Source organism: Monopterus albus, unplaced genomic scaffold, assembly GCF_001952655.1.
Source record: "Monopterus albus unplaced genomic scaffold, M_albus_1.0 scaffold133.1, whole genome shotgun sequence".
Taxonomy (NCBI): domain Eukaryota; kingdom Metazoa; phylum Chordata; class Actinopteri; order Synbranchiformes; family Synbranchidae; genus Monopterus; species Monopterus albus.
In genome coordinates this window covers 299437-326304 of record NW_018128013.1, presented here as the reverse complement: position 1 = coordinate 326304, position 26868 = coordinate 299437, and the positions used below count along the sequence as shown (strand labels likewise).

General features: G+C 38.9%; 1 protein-coding gene across 2 annotated transcripts in view; it reads left to right on the top strand.

Moving 5' to 3' along the window:
- Positions 1-26868, top strand: part of LOC109967637 (cadherin-18-like) — a 202572-nt gene that overhangs the window by 11827 nt on the left and 163877 nt on the right. For both annotated transcript variants that reach the window (XM_020613365.1, XM_020613366.1), the window contains exon 2: positions 7833-9257. In XM_020613365.1, the coding sequence (XP_020469021.1) occupies positions 8322-9257 (936 nt within the window). In that variant the 5' untranslated portion in view covers positions 7833-8321. The remainder of the gene's footprint in view (positions 1-7832; positions 9258-26868) is intronic.

Below are 26868 nucleotides of genomic sequence, written 5' to 3'. Positions count from 1 at the left end.
GACCTCTTAACAGCCAAAAGAGATGGAGGAATTGTTCCCATATTGCGAAAGTGCATGCTTCTCTAACAGCAAGGTATGTTCATTAGTGGCCCCTGTAGGTATGACTCTCAGAAGCGTAAAATGCAGCAGCTTTTTTTCCTTAAATAAGTGGGGTAATGACCTAGAGCTTGCTAAAGTAAGCGAGTGAACCCACTGGAAACATGTGGTCTCATACGTGAACCCACTGGAAACATGTGGTCTCAAAATTCAACAACTTGCAGGGAGGAACCCTTGAAAAAGACATTTAATTCTGAGTATCTTCTGTCTTGTTTAGACTCACCCTGGGTGTTTTCTGTAATTAGTGCGCTCATACTGTATACTTCTGTACTACTGACTATCATGCATCTGATATTTTTGAGTAAATTAATGCTGCTCGGTGTTTAAAGGAGTGCACCTGGTTCCAGTGGTTCTTTTGCTACAGCAGATACCACCAGAATTTAAAATTTTAAACATTATAACCACATGCCATCTGCTGTTTTGTATCTCAAAATTTTCAAACTAAAACTGTCAGAGTCTTTTTACAGGAAGGAATTATTGGGCTCTTGATGGGCTGCCATATAGGTGGTCTACATTTACATGCTAATAATGCAAAGAGACTACTGAAATTCACTTAGGTTCAACTTACCATTCATCCATCCACAAAAACAACCTCAAGACATTTCAAGTCAAGTCAAGACATGACACCTGAAATGGGTTGACAGTGGGACAAAATGGAGCCTGCTGTGCAGCACAGTGTGCACAATAAAACTCTGCTACAGTGCAGGGATTGCAGCTTATCATTCAGACACAAAAAAGAGATAAGAAACTGCACTGAAACACTGAAACCTAAAAACTAAACACTGTATGTCATTAAAGCCCATGCAAAATAGAAACAAATATGTTCTGAGTTTGTCACACCACAGGAAAATGTGTTATTAGCCACCCAGCCAAATGTGAATGATTCAAAAAATTGTCAAGTATATAAAATTTGGTTTGAAAATCATGAAAAAATAAGGAGTATTCTCTGCTCTGAAACACTTTGGGTGTGTTAGGTGAAGGCACTGAAACCACGCCCAGTCGCCAAAAGGTGCAACTTCTTTTCAGGGATGCATTAAGGAAAAATAATATATTCATGTTTCTGTTCTGGCATCCAGGGAAGATGTTTTTGTGGGAGGGAATGTTTTTGTGTGGAGTAGGTGTAGTAACTCATGATGAACCACTGATGCTAGTGCACCTCTACACTAAGGTGCCAGCATTTCACTGGTGTGTGAGAGTAAAAATAAGAGTATTTGCGTAAATAGGTGCCACTGACTGAGTTCCTTGGGCTCTCTATTTGAAAGGACTGAGAGCATTTTATTAGTACTCAAAGAGACCAGTGAGTGACATCAGTGGATGGATAATATGGTTTTGGTGTTTATGGAGCACCTCCTCTCTGTGTTGGTGTTTGAATGAACACGGTGCTGAGCTCCTCCGCACACGGAACAGAGGGCTGTGTTGTGTTTGTGTGTGTGTCCATCATCTCCCTCACATCTCTCTCCCTCTGGTTCGAACCTGCTCACATTCACCATTCATGTGCTCCTACCTTTGACATTGTTAAACACTGAGGCAGCAGGATTAAAGTTATTTATTGAGAAAAATCAGATAAATAGCCAAGCTCCTAGGTTTTTCACCAGTGCTCATTTTTGACTGTTTTCATTTTGCCTAAGGAGTGCCCCTAAAAGTAAGTGTGGAGGCCTGCCAGATCAAAAATTATGAAAATAATTTCACACTGCAGCGCTACATGGTCCACAGACGTCTCAGGTTTTCAGCACTTATTTTCTAACATGTATAATGCATTCAGAAACAAGTCACTCACTGATTTTGTTTTACCTGAACTTTAAAATGCTCAGTCTTTAAAAGCCATGATTGCTTGGGTTGACTTTAGGTAGGCAGGGTGACACAGAGGCACTAAAACACTTGGCAAATTATCTACTGAATATAAAAAGGATGTATAAATGTGATTCTGTTAAGGACCAGCAACTAATTTTACTGAGGGAAAGTCAAATTTTGAAATAATTCCAGGCTTGAAAGTTGTGTTTCAAGGTTTCCTGCAGATAGTAGCTAATGTGATTTGTGCTTAGACGCTAATCCATGTGTAAATAGAAGTGAATGAGGCTGATTACATGGCTCATTGTTTTACTGTCAGCTTTGAATTACAATCATATTTTATGCTTGCCAGGCAAGCAAGTGTACAAATTATGCACAAGTATAAGCAAGTGAAATCAGTATTGTTTGAAACAACAGAGATACACAATTTCATAATATCATTTGAGGCCCATCACTATATGGTCAACAGCCATTTTATGAATGACCCTGCTAGTAGTGGTTTAGCACTATTACACAACAAAAACTACATATTATTAATAAGATGGATTGAACAATTGAACCAGTAAAAGTAAAAATGAGGATACATTTAAAACAGAATTGAAATATTAAAGGTATCTTATACTGAAGATCATCAACATGTACACATTCCTTATTATTAATAAGCAAAAATGACTCATTGTCATTTTTAAAAAAGGGAGAAATTTGGAAAAGTTGGACTTACAGATATGAAATTATCATATAAAATGTGTAAATGAACACCTTGAATTTTAAGGGATCCGTCCAGGATGCTGTGGGGGGTTTTGTAATTATTGTGTAGACTTTTTATATACTACTTGTTAATCTACTGTTAAAACCTAAAAATAAAACTGCTTGCCATAGATAGATAGATACAGTAGATAGATAGATGCACCAACAAAGAGAAAATACACATGAAAGTCTTAAGCTTTGTCAGTATTCAAGCCACAGTCTCAGCCTTCTCTCAAAGGTCCGCTGTGTATTCCCCTCCAATTAGCATCATAATTAGCAACACTGATGCTAATCCATGGCTAATTGGTTCTGATAGATGTCCAGAAACCAAAAGAAACTGTAACACAGCCTCTGGCCTTGGACTGCAACAGAAGGGCAGAGCTACTTATACTGTTTTTCATTTGTGTTTAAACTGTTTTGTCAATAGAAAGTATCCCTCCAAATATTGTATGTCCCTATTTAAAAAAACAGTAAACTTCAAAAGACAAAAAAAGATTAACAGATTTGACTTTACTGATTTCCCCTTCCACCTATACCTTCAAAGATACCAGGCTTGTTGAAAGTACAAAAGTTGTATGGTACTGTACAAACAACTTGCTTTTTTTCTTTTGGAGTAACTTTATTGTAATTCTGAGCCCGATATAATGATGCACCTGTAAAAATCCTCTGTTCTTTCACTCTGATGCACAACAAGCAGTAAGCTCTATTTGCATCAACAATACACAGTAACTGGCAAATCTGAAAACACCCATATGAATCCATTTTGCATTGATCGCACAAGTCTTCTTGAAAGGCAATGGCAAACAACTACATAGGTACTTAATGATGATCTCTTTTGGAGACTGCGAAGGCTCCAAACCTTTCATCCAGTACAATTTGATGACAGTTTTTCTATTTCATGTTTTCTGCAGTACATGTGAATGGCAGCTGCAGTAAAAGAACTCCTCTGATGTGTTTTTGAAACCACTAGTTGTGCCCTGGAGAAGTATTTTTACAATATAAGCAAGTTTGCTTTGGTTCGTATGGAAGCCTGTTTCCACTGGTACAAGAAAATAAATAAAGAAGAAAAGTTAGTGACCATGAAAAATAAACATTTATTAAGTCAAAATTATGAAATATAAAGTAAATGTCTTGACTTACTATAGTAAAAATTATTTTAAAAAAGTCAAAATTTTGACTTAGTAAGTAAAAATTATAAGATAAAAAGTCAAGTGTGCATGTTCGCTAGCTGCCCAGACATTGGCGCCTCCATTAGCTTCTTGGCACTTTTGGTTGCATGTTCTCTCTTGCATTGCATGCTGACCTTGTATGAGAAACACAGCTGGTAAGCAAATGATAGCAGCGATTTAGGATTTCCTAAAACACTGACCACTGTACCATGCACTGTCGACGTGATGCATACTCAGCATGTTTCCATAGCTTTAATGAAATGTTTTTTCACTCTCACACAACGCTCATAAAGGCATTATCTCTATGGTTGCTAATGCACTGAAAGTGCCTACAAGGAAAACAGGACAGTGGATCTACCTCTTTGCTGTATTCAGTTAAGCTGTACATTACAACAACAACTGCCTCACCCCAGTATTCACAGATTAGTGGGCTGAACTCTCATAAAGCCTTTTGAGAAGGATCATCCGGTACTTTTGGTCTAGAGTTACAAAATGTATCCTAACTTTTGATATTGTTCTTTCTCACTGTACATTAATAATCCATGGACTCTAAGTACACTTGTCTTATTCTCTTATTAGACTCCATTAGATCAGTGAAGCTCCAAATTGAACCTCATGTACAGATAAGACAGTTTGGCCCCTGAACTGTCAAATTCATTCATGTAATTGCAACAGTAACACAGTTCTGTGCATTCACAGTAGGGCCATGTGTAATAAGCTCAGACAGAATGGCTGCCATTAAACTAAAACTAGTATAACAGGTTGAAAGTCATATTATCTTTTAGAGATAATCTGTTCACTTAGACAGATAGGAAAGTGTGTTTTATTAAGAGAGTTCTAATTTATTTATATGCTTAAATTTAAACTGTTAGATATAATGAACACATTCATCATGTGCTGTATAGTAGGAATGTGACGAGATCTCGTGCTATGATATTTCTCATCAAGGCAAAAGTGTCTTGCAATATCAGTACATAACGAAAGCACTAGCCAGCATGGGCTTTCAGATAAGATGCTGTATGCAGCAGGGCTTGGGCGCAACACAGGGGAGGAGGGCACACACACGCAAATCATGCACATGTTGGGCACCAGTTGCTAGGTGATCAAAAAGCTTTCCACAGGGTGGTTAGCAGATATTAACTACTTTTTTGAGCAGTGGACCTAGATGCACTATGTATCTGTCTACTTGACAGCAAAAAGTTCTGGCTTTGGTTGTATTGATGAGAAGGAAGAGACGAGATGCAGCAAAGAAGAAGAGGGTGTGGGTCCACCAAAATTAGCTTCTCCTCCATTTTCTTTGTGGTTTGTCAGGTTCTCTGCAATTGGATGCATCAAGGTGTCCTGCACCCCAGTTAAACTCTTTTTTTTTTACTTCAGCGCAGCTTGCAGGGACTACACGTGTGACCTTGTGGTGTGCTCAGCTCATCGTCCTATCTGAAAAGGCCTTTAGAGTGATATTAGCATAGAAGATGCCCCCGCCACTTTTTATGTTCAGTTTGTTGAAAGGAGTTCATTTAGAAGGTCACATACAGCTTAGTATTTCCCATACACTGACTTATTTGTGGTGCGCTGCCACAATATCAGTATTGACCACCACATACTGATTTTAAATATGTAGGTTAAATTTTATTTCGATATAGTGCCTTGCACAATGCATGTATTTGCTGAGTCCCTCAATGCCTCGCTTTCTCTCTCACACACACAAAAACTTGACAACCACGACAACAGACTGTCTGTGACCAGCTCTTCCTCTCCATGTTAGTTTTTTAATCAATTGCTGTCAATTGTGGAGATCCAACTATTTTAAGCTAGTAAGGCTGGCTAGGCTAACGTTTGAATACAACTGTTGCTGAGTTCAGCACGTTGTACATGGCATGGATGTATATGAGCTGCTCTAGAAGTAGATAAAGTTAATGCTAGTTCATAAACTCTGACGCTGAACATTTGCCCACCTCAGTCCAGGGTAATATCGAATAAGACGTGAGAAACCTGATCAGTCCGACCAGTGTGATTAGCGATCCTGCTGATCCATTTTGAATATTTATTAGTTTCAACCAGTGCTGCTGAGGCAGCAAAGGGAAGAGAGAGCTGAAGAGGAGGAAGGTAGCAGCCAACATGCTGCTGTTGTGGGACAGCAAGTGCAGAAGGGACAGGTCGGATAACAATTATGAAAACGTGACACCCCCCTCCACCCCCTGAGCTACGGCCACAATTAGAACGTAATTCTGTGGGAAACTGCAACTTTGGTTAGATGTTAGAAGCTCATGCATAGTTCATGCACAGTTCTAAGGTCTGAAGAGACTCAGGTGAAATCACACAGGAGAGAAGCCAGTCAGCTGAGTTTGTGGCAAAATCTTTTCCAGTGCTGCATATTGTCGTCTTTTACTGCATATGATAATTCATACTCAGAAAGTAGAACTAAAGTGACATTCATTACAAGATGATTAGGTAAAACGTTTCAAAATGCACTGTTTTGCATTTTGTGACTTTCAGTCGAAAAAAGGACTTTTTTCCAAGTCGTTGTTCTTCATAGAAGATTTGTTAAAAATAGTGTTAAAATATCATCTCGTCTGGTTTTTGTGAACCCAATATCATATATCTTGTGAGCTAAGTGTGTTGTCACACACCTACTGTATAGTATATTAGCTGTTTCTGTATTACCAAAGAAGTTCTATAATTTTCATTTATACTGATGATGTGTAAGACATTAGATTTTCTGGGGCTTGAGGTGTCAATTTACATTAAATTAAAAAGAATAAGCAAATTACTTTCAACATCAAAACTTCAACATTAATTTTAGTTGGGAACTGTAAATTTAATTCTGTGTATTAACATGGAGGGGAACAAGTAAACAACCAGAGTGTAATCATTTCAAAAATAATTTCCTCGCTTATAAGGAGACAATTCCTTATTGCATACCCACATTAACTTAGTGTCTGGTGCAAATTAGCCTCTCAGCTAAAATGAATGTATTCTCACTTTTTTCTATAATCATTTCATTCTAAATCATTCACTCTGGCCTCACAAAACACAGACAGGGTCGATACACAGAAGGATCATTTCAGCAGAGGCTGATGAAACATTTATCACTTGCATATTGTTTATGCTTTGCTTCCTTGTAGATGAGGCTGCTGCAGCTGGCAGGAAAAAAAAAAAAAAAAACAAAAAACCCCATAAAACCTACAGGCTCGAGCAGTACATGAACTGAACAAGGACAGAATATACAAAACAACCCAAACAACAGGGCCCATGTTGTCAGACCAGCACATTCTTTCACTGGAGAATGTAACACTGTTTTGTTTGCTGTTGTTCTCAAGTTGCATTTTCTGCTTGAAGCATGCTAAAGTATGCCAGCAGAGAAACTGAAGCTGACATATAGATTACAAGTCAGATTTAATAAAAACATCTTGCTTGAACTGGTGGAAAAGTCAGTTCACAGGCTTGCATGTATGTACAGTAACTGATACTGATTTGAATATTATTGTTTGTTTTAAATTCATGGTCACAATTAAAACCTAACACTACTGCTAAAATGGCAAGTGTGTATCCCATATATCCCTTCTTTGTTACTGTCAGTTGCAAAACATACGTAATACTGTACAAAGGCAGCCCATTAATGGCACTGCCATCTGTGTAGTTTTGGAAAGCGATTACAGAGATGTGTCATTGTGTGTATATTAGTAATTAGCGCAGTGCTAAAATGAATGGGCTTAAGGTAAATCAACAAAATCATCTTTAATCAGCTCTTACATTTGAATTTTGGTCTGCTTTGAGAAAACCTTTGGCCACTCTGAAAGACGGTTTTAAAGTGGTTTACTTATAATAACACTGCTGAGTGGTACAATTGAAATTATCCTTCTATAGAAATTGGTTATCAGCGAGGTTTCAAAAGAAGGGGCCTCTCTGAATTAGTGTGAGTCTGTCATTTTGTAATGTGGCTTGTCCACATTTGTTTTTCTCATAGTTTATTGGTATTTCTATAAGTTTTAAAAGGCCTCTGATCAGGTATTTCTTCTTCTTTCTTTTTTTCAGGAAAGAAGACCATTGATGAGCCTCCAATCCAGCTGTTTACTTGCTACTTTCAACATGAAGAAAAAGATATGTAGTTTCTGAGCACAGTGAATATTATATACGGTGTTGAAGCACAAGTTTGCTGTGGACTTTATGAATGGGTTGTACCTACTTACATGTAAAATATAGATAAAGTGGCATTTCTGGTCTTGAATCTCTCAAAATATTCCAAATGGTCCTCCTGGGAGAACAATGTTGGAAGGAAGAAAACCACACCAGATATTTGCACAATGTTGAAGTAGTAAACATGATGATGGAGTTATTTTTTATTTTTCTGAGAAAAATATAGGAAATGATTCTGTGGAATGCAAAATCTGGACCCAGCACTCCAAAAAGGACTGTAAACAAGTGTGTTTGAATGTGTTTGTGGGTGTCTTTGTGTATGCCCACGGTGGTATGACACAGTGGAGGTGAGAGGGGACAACACTTCCAGACCATTCTGTCTTTACAATGAGAGTTCCAGCCGGTGTGGCTGTAGTTTCCCATCTTTGTCCTCTGGTGGTCTTCCTATGTGTTGTCTCCCAGAGTTGTTATGGGACCCAGGTTTATCTGAGCCCTCACACTAGCCCTTACCCCAGCCTGTATCCAAATCCGAGACTTAAGTCACTGTCTGAATCAACCCCAATCCCAAGCACCTACAAAAATATGGCACCACTGAGGCCCAACCTGCTTTCAAGTTCCAGCCAGAACCTCTGGAAGAAGTATCATTCTAGGCTTGACACCATGTCCTATCTTACAGACAACCACAAGTCAAACACAAACTTCCCACTGGCAATATCCCAGGCCACATCAAGCTCAAACATTAGATTCAAACCCCAACATGCACCAAGACAGAGTTCTAAATCGAGGCAAGAGTTGGCATACAAATCAACCTCTGATCAGATTGCAAGAAACACCTTAAAGGGTCCCAAGCAGTCTTCAAAAATTAACACCCAAACCAATTCAAACCCAAGCCTTAGATCTTTGTCTCAATCAAACCGTAAGGTAGCCCCTAACTCTAAGCTAATGTCCATGCCTAAGACAAATTTGACAAAATCTGTGTCAGCTGCCAGCACTAAATTAGCTTTACAGTCCAGCCCTAAACAAAGGTCCTACTTATCTGGTACTATGAGTCCCAGCACCTATTATAGTGCCAGCGCTGCTTTATTGTCCCATCCTAAATCCCATTCCAAACTCCAGCCTTCTTCACAAACTAATATAAATGCCAACGCCAACTCCAAGCTCCCCAGCCTGAACTCCCGATCATCCACCAGAGCACACAGAAACCAGACCAAGTTGGTGGACACAGACAAGGAGTCCCACCATCGACCCAAGAGAGGTTGGATCTGGAACCAGTTCTTTGTTCTGGAAGAACACATTGGACCTGAACCTCAGTACGTCGGAAAGGTAAGATATCTTTGTGTTTTTTATTTTTTTCAATGTGTTGTTCAGTCACAAAAATATACTTTTTATTCCTTTAGCACATGTTGTCTTTTCTGAAAATGTGTTGAGCAGAGAGCATGCGCTCGGAACTGATTTAATGCCATTTTACATGAAATTACTTGATAATTTTATTTCAGTGATATTTATAAAGTTTACTTGTTTTTCAATAATTACTAACTTGGAAACAAATGGCAGGCTTGTGCCATCAATTTACAGCAGCGTTAAACTTTTTTGAATTATTTTAATTTTACTACTACAAGCAGTCATCACAGTTAAAGATTTTAGACATCCCCAGTCAAAAAAAGATACAGTGATTTTCTACTTAAGTGAATATCTTTCTCTATTATTTCTCATGTTGGTAGGCAAAATATAGTAGAATCTGCACACATCATTGCTCTGAAAATGTTCAAATTACTGTTGCTCTGCAATTGTAACAAATCTACTAATTGTGGTGAGGGCACAAAAACTGGATGCAGAAGCAAGCAGTAAGATAAAAAAAGCCAGTTTACTTGATCTTTGTTCAACAAAAATGTCGGCAGTGGGAACGCAGTGAGAGAAGTCAAAAACAAAAGGGAGCAGACAGGCAAACAAAAAACAACAGGTTATTAGCAGGTTAGTTCAGACAGAACAAGGGCTGGGACACAAGTGACAAGGCATAATAGATGATCCTGCAAATTAATGAAGCTGCAGGAATGATGGGCAGGTGTGTATGCAGGTACTAATGGTGTGATTCAAGAAAATGGGATGAGCTGCGAATGAGCATGGCAGGGTTATGATCTATCAGTGATCGTTATAAGGTGCAAAACATGACCGCAAACATTACATTATGTACTTATCTATTAGCTACAACCCAAGGCAACCATTTAATCATATTCAAAGTAGGACAAAGGAGAAATAACTAGTAACAGGTGATCATAAAGCACAGTGAGGGGCAGCTGTGGAACAGCAGGTGGAGTGGGTTGTCTACCTGCTCATTAAAGAGTTGGTGGTTTGATGGCTAGCACGTTCTGTCCACATGCCGGTGTTGCTGGATAACACAGTGTACTTTTAAATCTTCCCAATGCTTCTATGAACAACGTCTATAGTGGCTCACTGCCATTTACTATTACAGTTTACAATATAGTGTTTTTTCTTATATCCATTCCATGGATGTAGGTAATACCTTCCCATAGTGATTTTTACACACAATACATTTTTTATTTTTCTTTGTAATATTTGACATGGGACAGTCCATTCTGAGCTGATAATAGTTGGCAAAGCCAGTAATTCAAATAAAAGTGCAATGATTTGCTTACTAAGTGAATATAGTTAAAAGTATTTTGGTAGTGATTGTATGCTAAAAAGCGTGCCAAAGCCTATTACCCAGTACAACCAACCTGAAGAAGTTTCTACGTGGACCTGAGGGAGGGAGTCAGTCCTACTCTCTACAGTACATTGGGAATATGAATGTACAAAGACCACAACAAAGCATGTGGGGCAGCTCAGATAGAATGGCTTATCCTTGCAAATGTCAGTCCTTTTACTGCACACTCTGACAGGACTCCATGGCACCAGCTAACATGACATTGCCCACATGCTAGTTTTTAGATTGCCTACACTTTGTATACTTTTGAGTGGTGGAAGACATTTAAAGGGTTGGTAATCCAGTTAGTCAGAAAAGCTGTATATGTTCATTCCATCTGTAATTGTAGAGGTAAAAGCATTTTGCTGGAGGGTTGTGACATTTTTGATTTAAATGAGTAGTGCATGTCTTTTACTTCCACTCAAAGAAATGCTCTTCACTGGGATAATTTCACAATACAAACTTCAAACACAGATGAACTTTAGACCCAAGCCTTTCCAGGTGCTAGCTGATCTTAGATTTTAGTTTTGAGGGATATACTGTAAATCTGATGCAGCTTCCTTACTGTCCACCCACAGCTGTTCAGTGGGTGGGATACACTGAGATGTGCACACCTTTCTAGATAAATACAAACCTACAGTATATTGTATTGAAAGGGTTTTGTTTATTGAAGGTTGGTTGTGTAATTATTCTACTCAGACACCTTTTCCTGTCTAGCAGGACACATAATTTCTAATATATCACAGTTATACACACATGTATTGTATATATGCAGACTCACCCAACACAACACAAGGAAACAAATTTAGCAAAACAGATTTGTGGTCAGAAATAATGGATGAATATGTCCACAACTTGTCAATAATGTTTGAAATTTGCCAAACTGTTCAGATTAAACTGCAGGCATATTAAGGTATGGACAGTATGGCTATGTTCATACCAATGTAACAGTGCTATTTACTTGTCCATAACAATATTTTTACACATTGCCAAATAGTGTCACTGAAAATCAGCATACTGTTACTGGTAAGACCTGTGCAGATTTGCCAGTTTCATCTGTTTTCTGCAAACATTTTGTTGTTTTGATGAGGTGTGCAAAAGTGGGACATGGAGAATGCCTGAACTAATGATCTGGCACTCCTGCATTATGCATTGTCAGCTAACTGCAGTACTGACAGTAGTGGTGTCTGAACAGTGATGGCTGAACAGTGATTTGAAGCTGTCAGAATTATTCATTCATTCAATGTATCAGACATTGCAGATTGTAAAAAGTAATTGCTGTTTATAAATGAACCTAAGCCTACTGTATGAGCGTCAGGGAACCAAACTCACATCAGCTCCTATACTCATATAACGTACTCTTCACAGTCAATTTAATCCATAAGTGCTCTACTCACCCTTGGTGCATTGGAATCGCACACCATTCACCCGATTCACCTGGTGCTGCTGGGATTTCAAAAGCCTCTCTACCATAGTATCCACCTGTAGTCTCTGAATCTAGATTCCCCCTATTGTCACTTATGATTATAGTGCTGTTCATACATTAACATAATAATCTATTCCATGTAAGATGGCTGACTGAAATAAAATTTGCCATCAGACATTATACTTAATTTTTAGGTGTAAGGTGTTATTGCTTTGTCATTGGTAATTTCATCAAATAACTTTAATAGGTTAAAACAATATAGGAAATAGGTCCTTTTTAAAAAATAACCTAGGTGTGTGTGACAAATAGTAAGCATTTTGAACAATTTTCTATCTTTGACATGGGCAACATGTGAGATTAAAATTTACTGAATTGATGCCATTCCCATCACTCACCTTTTTCAGGAATGGCTTAGGAGTTGTTATTTTTGTATGGACCATTAAATCATGATTATTATAGATGGGATGACATAGTCCCAACGTGTCCAGTTCATTAGTTTGTTCATGAATGTCGTGCATGATTTTAGTAAACTCCTGTCAGCTGCAGGATGAGCAGCACCGTGACACAAATAGGGGAGCAGCAGGTTTTCAGTGTTATGATTCTGTTCCGCCTGTTTATGGTTGCATGCTTTTGGTTTGACATAACGTCCTGTTTAGCCATAGCTCAGTTATGGGCTTTTTACTTTAATCAGTACTCCATTGTTTACACCTGTTTTCACCCTGATTTAAGCAGCTTTCCCTCCACCGGAAAGCTGCCAGATTGTTCTAGACCTCAGCTCTGACTTTCCAGCGATTATTCTTGTGCATGACTCTCTTGTTCTGACCCCAGATTGCTTTTGACCACCATTCTTTGTCTTATACCCCTTTCATTCTGTTGCCTGCTGTGTACCGACCCTTGGATATCTCCTCTCTGACCTCATGATTGTGGATCCCTCGGATGTGTGTGTTTACCGGCATTGACCTTGGATTGTAGTAATGACCTGATTTGGATTCTGGACTTTTGTTCTGTTTGTTTTGTGTTGCTAGTAAAGAAACTATACTTTACCTGTGTTCATCTGGCATTATAATTGAGTTCACTCTCGACATCATCGGCAGCTTTACGCGCCGAGCCTGACACTCAGGTGAGTTCTGATATCATGGGTGAAGCTTCTGGCTAAAAGTTCATGACTAATAAATAAATCATGATCATGATTAGAAACTAAATACAAGGTGAAGGTTTGGAAAGGATTTAAATATAGGCTGATGTTTGCATATTGTTTTTCTTCAAGAAACCTTTAGGTTATGTTGTCAAATCAACAGAATGAAAAAAGGAGAGAATTATGGAACCTTAGGTAAAGTTTTACTAACACAGTTGACTCTAACACAGTAGCATATACCCACTGGTTATTTTCTTGTAATTTAAAAATCTTTCATCTCAACATCTTTAATAATTTTAATCTCAGACTTTATACTGTAAAGCAGGGCTTTTCAACTAATTGTGACCCAGGGACCACAGTTTTGACTAAGAAGTAACCCGAGGACCACTGCTGTAAGGTGGCTACACCTGACTGAACAGTATTTTAATCCTGAAAATCATCTTGGCTTTTCTACATTTGTTATATTTGCATGAGTTTGATTATTTCCAAACAATAAGTAGTAGATGGAAATAAGTTTTTAAAATCCTACAGTGAAACTACAGTGTTAAATGTATGGTCAGGGACCATCTGCAATGGACTACCAGGGACTCATGGACCACTGGTTGAAGACCCCAGCTGTAAAAGAATGATTGGAAACCAAAGGCAGTCTGGCAATATAGTGGTCAGTGGTCTTAGAAATCACAGAAGAAAGTTTCTCCAGTGAGAATTCATGGATATGAATAGATTCATGTACATCTGTGGATAGATTGGTGACACCTTTAAGCTTTTTTTTTTTTTTTACAGACATTGAAATTTTATTTTTAAATGTGAGTACATAAACAATTAAAACCATATTTTTAGGTTTCTGATCATTTCCACCAGTTAAAACAGGGACAGCAATAACAGCTTTTAAACTTTGACAGGAGAGTGCCAAATCTCTGACAAAACAGAGGTGAATCTTAGAAAGAAGTGTGTTGAATGTTTGCAAAGCAAGTTTCAAAACTTTAAAAACATTTTTTTGTAATATTGAAAAGAATTAAGCATTTTATTTCAGATATTCAAATGTTGGAACTCTGTCTTCGAGTTTATGCATTCAAAATTTATTTTCAAGTTTTCACATCCTAGTTTCAATTTTACAAATTATGGCAGTGATTTGCCTTATTATGAAGTCAGCCTTAAGTCTTTCAACAACAGTATATCACCAACATCATAAAATGTAAGGATAGAAATGAAAAAACATATGAAAAATATGCTTCTAAAACACATTCTTTAGCTGAAAACCTAAAATAGAAATATAAAGTGTGGAATTTTTATCCTAATGCACATTGATTCCAGACACCATAAGCATGGTCATATGTTGGTGACACACCAAGGGAATCTGATGGTTTGCTCGACACCTTGAGTGTATTTTATTATTCTTATTATTATCATTATTAATAATGTCTGACACATCTAGTGCATTCCCTGTCTCATCATGGATTTATAAACTGTACACTTGATGAGTGACCTTAAAAATGGCTCTACTTTTGTACGTAGCAGTGGTTTAATGAGGAAATGATATAAATAAGATCACAAAGGTCTCATGCTCACATTTATAGGGCCACTGTTCCCTTGTTTGCACTGCACTGTTAATAATGCCAGTGAAAGACCTGGCTGTCTGTTAATGTATTAGAGGCCAGGCCCTGCTGAAAATTACCTAACATAAGGTTACTGACCCTTATATATTGTTTCTTTAATAAACTGGATCAGAGAGTGAGCACTGAATAAAGGGAACTCTAGCAAGACAACATGTTCCTAGTGTAGGTGCTGTTATACACCTTCTGATGTCACAGTTAGACTTTGAGTCTTTACACCTTTTCTTCAGCTTTTCCTCTAAATATGAGTAGATTACCTAGTTAGTACACTCCTATACAGCTCCTATTTTGACTCCTAGTTACTTTCAAGTGTTAGCCTGAAGTACTAAGTCATCCAGAGTTGCTGTTAGAGTCTACATTCCCAGTAGGCAACCGGGGAAAAACACTGCCAATCTGTAAGCTTGAGAATATCATGTTCATGTGAAAATTACTTATACACTTCGGCATGCACACTAAAATACTAAAACAGCAGGAAAACAGCAGATTCCCTATTTCATTCTCTTTTGGTTGGCAAGCAGCTAAACTGTGCAGTCTGTAATCTGCTGAAACCAAGATGGTTAAACCCCAGTTTAGCCCCACTCTACTCTCCATCATTGTCTGTACCAGTGGTTTCCACCCTTTCTTTCGGATATATCCCCACAGCTCCATCAGGTGAACTGAAGTCCCTCTTCATCAACACCACCTGTCATGATCCAAATATGATCATTTAAACTTATTTTAATCTGGAATTTAGGAAACACTAATAACTATAGGAAAGTGGATATTATTTTATTTTGATACATTTGCAATGTCAGGCTTGAGGTTGGTTTGGTCAAGTTTGCATGTGTACTACTAGTGGCAGAAGTGGGACATTTGAACCATTTCAAATGTTTATCATTACAATACTTTCAGTGAAGTTATGAAGTATCTCTAATCTTTAAACTAAAATTACACCAAACAATGACATACTTTATCTGTTCTTCTTTCATTGAATAGCTAAGCTGCACATTTCTTTTGCTGCATGCCAAATTTTTCCAGTGACTCAACAACACTGGGACATTACAACAATATTGGGACAGGGTAGTGGGGGACAACAATGGTTTATATGGTTTGTAGATTTTGAGCTTAGCTTCAAAGAACAATTGGTTGTTGGCTAACCTATACATAAGAGAAGTTTGTTTACCTTTAAGTGTTAAATGTGAACTACACTAAAGCATGCAAAGTGATTTCCATACACATTCGATATTCAAGTCTTGTTGATTTCAAATGGGTTCATGCAGCTAAATGTAGTTTATTTGTGATAACTAATAGATATTAAAATGCACAGCATAGTATATAGGTGATGGTGGTTTTGGGCTCGAATAAAGTCTGCTGAGCAGTAGCAAGCTCTCTAGAGCCTAGTTTACAGTATGCTGTATGCAAAGTGGTTCCAAACATTTTCTTTAAAAAATTATTGCTAGTGTACAACCTACTGTTTGACAATGTTCAAGCTGAACATTATAAGGGTAAGCTTTATTGGAAGGCAATTTTCTTTTTCTGGATACTCAAGGTTTATGTTATCAAACAAAATTAATGATCATTGCCAATAACTGACTCATATTGCAAAAGTTCTTTTTCATGTCAGGATGCATTGCTTAAATTAATAACACCATACCAGGCTCTCTCTCTCTTTACAAAGCTGTGTTCATTCTATGGCTTCTTTTTCATTTTACTCTACAACTAGTTGGATGAAATCATATCCGAAAGCAGTTTGCTGAAGTTTGACAGAAATTCTTGGTGTTTAATGCAAGGGTGTAGATTTGGTCTCAACACTGGTAGGGACGCAGCAGCTTCACCACTCTCACAATGGAGCGATCTAATATGACTTCACTCCAGAAATATTGCTCACAGGTTTGCTCACATATTAGTAAGGACATTTCTGTCCACCCAAGATACTGGTAGTGGCTTGTCCCTACCATCCATATGAAAAGCTACACCCTTGCTTGAATGTAACTAGTTTAAAATGTTCAACACTTTTGTCAAAACATCTTCTGATGACTAAAAAATAGATTAAAATGTCAAGTGTTTGTGTCAATTAAATCTGGACTAAAATGTTTAAAGTGTTTCAGTCATCTAACATTTTGACTAAAAACACTTAACATTTGACTGGTAATTCAGACATAAGGACAAGTTCTCTGTCGGTCTTCCTGTGCTCTCTGTGTCAGTCTGTGCCGATGCAATCACACACAAACATTAAACGTCTTATAAAAATAGTAAAATAATTCAAATAAGAATCTGTGCTTCCTAAGTCAGGCTGGAGGTATCAGATCTGCTGCATGTGTACAGATTTACAGTAACACTGATTACCTGTGCAACCTTGTTTCTCTGAATAACTAAGCACAGGGAAGCCCACCATCAGTGAGAATATCCTCATTTGTACTTGCTAGTTGTTCTCTGTTTGCTTTGTACTATTTAGTAATTCCCTCCTTTGCATGCTGTGTGTTTGGAGTAGATGTAATGAAGCTGGCAATCTTCCATACTATTGTTGGCTTCTGTTTTGAAAAAGTCCAGGCATATATAATACCTATTTACATATACCCATTGAAACACCTTTTTATACATATTTAGTTTTGTTTCTACCTTGACATCTTTTGACCTAAAAATGACAAAACCATATTTGGCGTTTTTCCCAGATAAATTTGGGTGAATCTAGACCTCCCCAAGATGTTAAAGGATATGACCATGCAAACAGGGACTGTAATGACAGTGTCTCCTCATGTCTTATACCTAATCCAGCAGTTATCACTCTTGAATATATGATATTAAACATCATTTAAAATGCCCAGTTTTAAAACTTTAAATATTTTGAAGATATGGGTGGTTAAAATGGGACAGTTAATATTTAAAGAATAATTTGGTCACTATGTAAAAGCAGAGGTGTCCAGCTTAAAATGAAAAATCTGACTGGTCTAATAAAAACATCTGACCATCCTAGTAATAACAAAAACACACAATAACAGTGATTGCAGTCTACTTGAAAATATGACAGACAATCAAAGCCCACTCAGTTATAATAAATTTTGTTCCCTAACTTTAGCTATAGATAATTAACCATAACTACAGTTTCCCTTGAAGCCTTGTACTTCTGTGTGTAATGATTTGGCTTTTTTCTGCTTTTTTTGTTGTCCCAATGCAAATAAAAGAAATAAACATGAGAATACCAAAAAATTTGTGATTGCAACAATTTCCTGGGAGAAGTTGTGTGTTATTAAGTTGGCAGATGAATTTGAGCAGTTTATTGAGAACAAAGTAACAAAACCAGGTTTAAGCTGAATCCAGGCAGATAACAAACAGGAAAACAGTTCAAAATCTAGCCAGCCAGTTCATGGGAGGTAAACAAAATGTCTTAATAACAAGCTCAGTCCAACACATGTAAATAAATTCAGGTTACACGAGGGGAACTGGAACAGGTTGAATGCTAAGACATGAAAGCACAAAAGGCAATCTGGCAAAGTACAAAAGGAAAATCAGGTATATATAAATGGGAGCCGATGAAGGAAGTGTAAACAGGTGTACAGGTGAGCAGATTTGGGCAACTGAGAACAAAGGGAAAGCCTGGGCACATCTGGAGACTGGATGAGGGAATGACAGCTGAATGTTGAGTAAATGACAAGGGCCTGAGGAGGTAATTGACAGAGTGAAAACCAAATGAACTACAACAACAGGTTCAAAACACACAGGGATGAACTGGGTCAAAAATGATCAAGAAAAGAAACCAGAGGCAAAATCCTCCAATACTGAGATTGGTGTCCGGGCAGGATCTTGCTAAAAATAAATAATGTTTTCATGTACTCCTTCCTGTAAAGAATCATATTACAGGCATGTCAGACATGGAGACATGGCAGATCAACAAAGAAATAGTACATGCTTTTAGAAACATGAGATTATGGTGATAAGGAACCTTTGGGCATGCAAAAGAAAAAACATTACTCACAGTAAGTTACATTTAGACTGTGTCTAGTCAGAAGGTCAAGCCAGGACCAGGAGGATTAAAATAGTGCTAATGCTAACACCCTTATTTCTGTGTGTCTGCATATGGTGAAATGGTGAGAAGTCAGTGGTCAGACATTCCAGTGGCCAGCTGGGATATATGACTGCAACAAGGCTGACCAAATCTGTGCTGACAGTGACACTGCATGACATTGACAAAGTGCTCTTTATGAAGGTGAGGACATGAGCTGTGACTGAGACCCTGGGGAGTTTTAGGGTGTTATGTGTGTCTTTGCATATGTATGCTTGAGTGTATGAGGGTTATGTGATATGGCTGGCTCAGTGAAGGTGGAAATAGATGTGCTTAAGGTGCAAAAATGCACACATAAAGAGGGCAAATACACATGCACAGACTGTGAGCTGCCCAGGTCACAGTCTGTCATTGTTTTGTCAGGTGCTGTGACAGCTGAGCTCCATTTTTTTTCCTCACTCAGATGCTTCACTTTCTATTGATTGCTCTGAGCAAAACAAGAGGAAGGTTAACTTGCAGGGCCAGCACCCACTTTGAAAACATATATATACGCACACACGTGCACAGAAACTTGCATAGTGTGCATTGATGTTGACTGATGAAGGGAACTAGTCTGCTCAGAGGAAAGCAATAGAAAAGCACAGGTGAATAAGGTGAGTAAAAATAGTATAGGAGAAGAGGGTAGAGCAGGGAGGAAAGCTGAGGCAAAGATACAGTATGGGGCAGAAATGAGAATCAAAGTAAGGATGGGAAACAAAAGAACTATGGGAAATATAAAAATGCATAAACACGTAAACAAGTATGTACTTAGCATTCTAAAGTCATTTTTGCAAAAACACCTTAACAACAGATAAGTGGCTAAATGTATATCAAGCACAGCACAAAAACCTAAAATGTTCCCCACCTGCCACCTAGTGAAAGTTAAATACTGTAAGAAGCATTTTTGTAACTGCAGGTACTCATTTTGAACAGTCAACCACAGCTGACCTGACGGCAGCTACAAATCAGACTGCATCAAAACAGACATTAGCAAGTAAACACATCCGCTACAAAGAATGTTAGCCATACATATAAACTACTACTACTACCACTATAAACAAGTATGTACTTAGCATTCTAAAGTCATTTTTGCAAAAACACCTTAACAACAGATAAGTGGCTAAATGTATATCAAGCACAGCACAAAAACCTAAAATGTTCCCCACCTGCCACCTAGTGAAAGTTAAATACTGTAAGAAGCATTTTTGTAACTGCAGGTACTCATTTTGAACAGTCAACCACAGCTGACCTGACGGCAGCTACAAATCAGACTGTTACAAATGAACAAAATTGCAGCAAATCAACCAATATAATGATTCAATCAGACAGCAGCCAATCACTGCACAGGCATGAGTGAAAGGTGCTTGTCACAATCCAATCAGCACATTATCACATTCAGACATAAACTTTCAGGTAAACAGACTTCTGTCTTTTGCCACATTTCTTCAATGGGAGTTTATCTTAACTATAAATAGCATGTGACAACAGACTACAGTAGCCAGTGCAGTGGACTAGAACTCACAGGAAGCTTACTGTTTAACAGTAGTGATGATTTATTTTCTGGGCACAAGCTGGCCATCTACCGAGGACCAGTATCTATGATTGGAATGGTGTTCTTTGTACGTCACTAAACAGAGCCAAGATCAAACGAGTAATGTTGGATTTTGTAATCCTGGCCTGTCCTGATATTCTGGTTCTTTGACCCCTACCTGATGTGTGTATTACAAAAGCTGGATTCAGTCATCCACTATAGGTGTAGACTCTCATAGCCATTGAGTTTACTATATATATTGACAGCCAAACCCATGATCGCCTAGTACTGTATCTCATTGGCTACATGCAGCTATCCAAAGAAACAGTGCAGCCTGTTGCCCCAGCAGAGTGACAGCTTCTGCTGGAGGGCTGTGAGGAATTTTAAGCTGTTAATTCATGTGAAAGCATTAGTTATTCCTCTGCTATATTAACTGAGTATGTTATTCATGTAAAAAAAATTTGAGTGGCAATAATGTTGTGAGTAGTGCATGATGACTTGTTTAGAACTGACTTGGAGGGTGACTGAAGACATGAATCAAGAGCTGACTCAAGACTTTGTAGTCAAGATTTGAGACTTACTTCGAACTTGCATATCAATGACTTTGTCCCACCTCTGCTGAACTGTCAATCTTGTTGACAGTGAGCCGCCGAAATGGTACCATAGAGCTGGCACTCGTTTGGACAGCTAATGCTAGCTTTGGACTGGAGCCTGCCTTTTGTAGAGTTTGTCGCCTCCAGACAGGCTGTAGCTTCAGGAAACATGTGGTAAGTAGTGGTTTTTAGTGTGAGTTTGTTACTAGTTACTCTAGGTGCTAAAAAGAAATTTGATAAAGGACATATAAGCATAATTTTCCTAAGTATTGATAAAAGGTCGAAATGGAAATTAATGTCTTCAAATTGAGCTGGCCACATTAAAACCTATCTTTGTACTGCTTAAAAGCATGCAGCTCCCTCGTGGAGTTCAGTGAGGCCACTGTGCTGACATACAGTAGTAGAGGCACCAGTGCAGAGAGTTGTAATAAATAAATATGCAGAATTATCAACCAAAAGTTCTCTGACACAGCTTTGACCTCAATGTGATGCAATGTCACCACACTGAGTTAGCTAATGAAATGGAACATTCCTGGTGGATCACATTTCATTGTGAATGGTGTAATTGTACCTCTTGTTATGGTTGAGTCCCCCTCACCAGGAAGGTGAGGGAGAACTGAGGTAGGACTCAAGATTGCCGACCCAGGTGCTAGTTAAAAAAAATTAGGTTTAATGGTGGGAAATGCACAATAACAGCAAAACAACGTATCAGAGTCCATGTACAGAAACCAGCAAAGTAGGGCAGAGATGGTGGAGGAGACCAGGACGACCAGGGAAGTAGACAAGCTAACGGCAGAAACTAGGAGAGTGGGAGGATCAGGACGGACAGGTGAATAGACGACTAACCAGAAGGATTGGCAAACGAAAAAAGGACATCCACAGCACAGGAACTGTCAGCATGGAATGTCCAGAGACGTATAACACAAAACAAATAACCAACGTACAAAATGAGATCCACAGCACAGGAAATGTCAGCATGGAATGTCCAGAGATGTATAACACAAAACAAATAACCAACGTACAAAATGAGATCCACAGCACAGGAACTGTCAGCATGGAAAAGAAAATGACGTACAATACATACCACAAAAATAGGTCTGTTACGGGGTATGCGAGTTAGGTAAGGTAAATAAGGTAATGCTCCGGCGACGACGGAGCGTCTGCCAAAGGTATAAATAAGGAGGCAGGTAATCAGCGGGATGCACCCCAGCTGTGCGCACGGACAAATGAGTCACCAACCACCGAATGCAACACAGCTGAGGCGCAGATCCTGCAGGTCGAGAAAACAGAGGAGAGAAAGGCGGAAGAGATGCAGGTCACGCCGAGTGGACCTGACACCTCTTTGTTGTCAAGACAGACGTTGCTGGGATAACTTTATAGAACTGCAGAATTCTGTCTCAAAGTATTACAGTACAAAGCAGTACGCTCTCATATCCTAACCTCAATTGCCCCGGGGCCATTTAACATATACTCTCATTTGCCAGAATCTCTACAACAAAGTTGTGATAACAAAATGAGTCACAAAACCCACTTTTAGGGGAAACACAGCAGGTTATCTATTTAGATTCTTCAGTATCTTCAGTCAGGAGTCTTTGATCCTACACATCTGTTTATAAGGCTTACTCATCATAATTGTAACCATTATTACATTCTGTATGAATCTATTATGCCAGCGGGCCTTACTGCATTGTAACAAAACAATTACTTCTGTCAGGGATGAGATAAAGCTATGGACCCAAATGTAATCAAAAGAGAAGTACAGATAGGATTAAACAGGACTTAATGTAAACCAGAAAAACTAAGAGTTACAATAACAATATCCATAGCTAAGACAGAATAAAGACAAGTCTATGAACACAAAAGGAGCCTGAGTAAGACTAATACTTGACTAAATGGTGAATAAACCAAGGAACACTACATGCTGGGTAAGGTTCTACACTACACTAAAACAAAGCAACTCTATAATAACAAACAGAAATACCGCAACAGAAACTACAGAACTTAACTAAGGCACTGAACTAGAACTGAGATGCAGGTGAGTCAGATAAAACCTCCTACTGGGTGAGTCTCTGCTGCTAAACTAGCAAAGGAAGAGGTGAGTAGCTGGAATAATTACACCATCTCAATTACTGGTTGTGAACAGATGAAAATAAGGAGCACATAAGAATGGTGTGAGAAAGCAGAACTGTGTCAAAATAAAAGCATGAAACAGGACGTTGATGGAGATTGTGACAATTTCAGCCTTTTGTATTTTTTAACTGGGCATACTTCAAGAGGCTAAACAAACAAATAAAAGGTGAGGAATGGTGAGAGCAGATGTGAAGACAAGGAGAAAAGAGGAATGGTGAGCAGATGAGAGACCATAAGAAAAACAGAAGTGATGGAAACAAAGAATAAAAGACGAAAGGCAAAGCAGGAAAAGGAGAGAGGTGTGAAGGTGAAGTGAGGTAAAGAAAGGATGCAGAGAAGGGATGAGGAAATGTAAAAATGAAAAAAAAGACTTGCAAAAAAGTCATGTCTAAAGATTCCTTTAGGGCACTATATGTGAGATAGCTTGCTTCTGAACCTTGTCACTGAGCAGAGCGTCACACCCCTCTGAAGTACAGCCTCATCACTCTTAGTCCTCTCTTCCACACTCTGTTCCCTGGTCTTCCTCTCTATTTTAGCTTTCTCTCTCTTTTCCTCTCAGAAGTGCCAGCATACCAGTGGCAAGCAATAAAGCCAAGAGAAATTTGGAAGCTGTGAGCCTATCCTGCTTGGTATTTCCTTTATAACCTCCATGTTCTGTCAATCAAATTTCACGCTTCCCCCACACAATTGAATTCGGCTGCCCCCCGAAGAGATTTAGTGGAAAAGTCTTCCAAGTGACAAGGACTGCTTGGATTTCTTTTGCAACCAGGTAGCACAGATAATGAATTACAGCACCTTCACATCCAGGCAGGCGTCACTGATAACACTGTTCATAGCACGAGTTTATTTTTTCCTCTTTATGCACTGAGTTGCCTCGATTTCATTAATGCCTCTACAGTGCCTTAGGTAAGGCCAACAGTTTTCGAGCCTTTGATGGGCAATAAGAGGTAATAAGACAGAGTCTACAGTTTTTGTGTGACTGTCTGACTATATCCTCACCCACAGAGAAAAGCAGGCAGCCACAGCAGCAGATTTAAACAGGCTGATAAATGCTGACCTTTAGATTGAAATGCCCCAGGATGTTAGCTGGATTCCTACATGAGAATAATAACTCCTCTCTGTCTCATCTAACTATAAATTTGTCAGAAAAGGAGCCTCCAAGTACAAGTTAAGTGGAGAGTTGCTCCATAGAGCTGGCCTTTTAGCCTCTTTTGTATTGATTTTATGGCACATTTATTTTTGGTTAACTCTCACCTCTCTCACTGACATTTCTAGCAGCAGTGAAAAAGCTCTGGCTGACTGATGTAATGGACCTGCGATGTGTCTTGCTCATTGTGCTTCTTGTAAATCCAATACATCTCAACTTGAAAAAAAAAGCACTTTCCCTCACAGCTTGAATGGCCAGTTAGTATTTTGAAAATTATTGCATTGTACTTATCTAAGCACAATTTACACAGGTCATTCTCCATTTGAAGCTGCATGTTTATCTTGTACTTTCAGTGAAAAGTCTCAAAGCTTTTGTTAAAACTCCTGTTACTACCGCTGGGTGAACACAACAATCAGGTTAGGGGGTCTAGCCCCCTGGGGGGCACCCAAAATAATGAGTCTGCTCCCTAATGTCCCCTAAGAATGCCAACAGTGCATTTACAGTCTGAAGAAAATAATCCATCCAACAATATGAAATACCTTACTCCACCTTGCTTACTGCTTGTTTAAGCTGCCCAGCAAACACTACAAGTAAAAGCAGCAGCTAGCAAGTGCCTCCTTGAAAAAGAGATTTATAAATGAATGGCAATTTAAACCATTGCAGGCAGAGCAACAAAAGACAACAAAACTTCCTACTGACACCAGGTGTAAATGCAGCTGCCCATATTTGGATGTTATTATCCAGTTATGCGGTTACAACTCATACAGTAAGCCATCCATCTATTATCTATACCGCTTATCCTGAATAGGGTTGCAGGGGGCTGGAGCCAGTCCCAGCTGACACTGTGAGAGAGGCGGCGTACACCCTGGACAGGTCGCCAGTCTATTACAGGGCTGACACTTGGAGACAAACAACCACTCACATTCACTCCTAGGTGCAATTTAGAGTCGGCAGTCAACCTAAGCAGCGTGTCTTGGACTGTGGGAGGAAGGTGGAGTGCTTGGAAAGAACTCATGCCGGCACAGGGAGAACATGCAGGCTCAGCACAGAAGGGCCCCGCGGCCGGGGCTGGAACCCAGAACCTTGTTGCTGTGAAGCTAAAGTGCTAACCACACTGCTCCTCATAAGCTTACACAATTATATTATATTAAGTTGAACATAAACACTTAGGGGATACAAATAACATATACTGTATGTCCCCATTTTGAACAGCCACTTTCCATTACTTTTACTATTCACCACATCTTATATTTCATAGTGATGAACTAATTGTTAGATAACTGCAAAAAAAGAAATAAAAATTAGAACAATAAAGAAAAACAGAAATTGGACATGTTGATGTTGCCTCGTCATTAAATGTTTATTGATGCAGCCAACATTTCCAGCACTTACACAATATGAAAAGATATATACAGTAGCTACAGGCTGGATATATAGACTATGCTGGGGTTTCAGTCTTACCACAAGTATTTTTCTGTTTGGAGTCAGATTGTAAAAAAGGATTTTCTTTTGATGTTATGACAGCGAGTCATCATTCATCAACAGAATGCTCAGTAAGCAAGGTACATGAATGGCAAATAACATTTGAAGATATCTGGGCAAAGTTACTCCAAAATGAATTAATATCAGGACATTCAAAAAAAGATATGTACAGTATGTGTCATGTACTGCTGATTACAAGGGGGGGCACACTGGACACAAAATCATATTTAACTTACCGTGTCTATGGATCATTTTATCAGAATCAGAATCAGAATCAGCTTTACTGGCCAGGTGTGATGGACACACGGGGAATTTGACTCAGGTACATCAGCTCTCAATGTGCAAAACAATAAACCAGTATAAGGCTGTGTAATATAACAAAATAGCAGTATTAACATCAACAAACAGTGCAAACAATGCAGAAAAAGAAGTATAAACAGACAGTAAACAATGCAGACAACAAGGAATGTTCACTGAAATGAGATAAATAGGATAAGAACAGAATACTTAAAGCTAGAGACCTCTATGACTCTGTATAATCTGTACAATGTATACAGTATATTTACAGGTGTTGCACTGAGGGTTATTGTCTAATCATACTGTCATGGGTTAAGTGTTCATCAGAGTGACAGCCAGGGGGAAGAAACTGTCCCTGTGCCTGGTTGTCTTAGTGCACAGCGACCTGTAACACCTTCCAGAGGGGAGGAGTTCAAACAGATTGTATCCGGGGTGTGAGGGGTCTGTAGTGATCCTCTCTGTATCAGCAGCTCCTGGGGCAGGTCGAACTTCCTGAGCTGGTGCAGGAAGTACATCCTCTGCTGTGCCTTCTTGGTGATGGTCCTGATGTTGGAGGTCCACTCCAGGTCCTGGGAGATAGTGGAGCCCAGGAACTTGAAAGACTTTACTGCTGATACAGTGCTGCCAAGTATGGTGACTGGAGGCAAGGTGGGGGGGCTCTTCCTGAAGTCCACTGTCATCTCCACTGTTTTGAGTGTGTTCAGCAGTTGTTCTGGCTACACCCCAGGACCAGCTGTTCAACCTCCCGTCATTGTCTCGGATGAGACCAATGATCGTTGTATCATCGGCAAACTTTAGGAGCTTAACAGAGGGGTCCTTCGAGATGCAGTCATTGGTGTAGAGTGAAAACAGCAGAGGGGA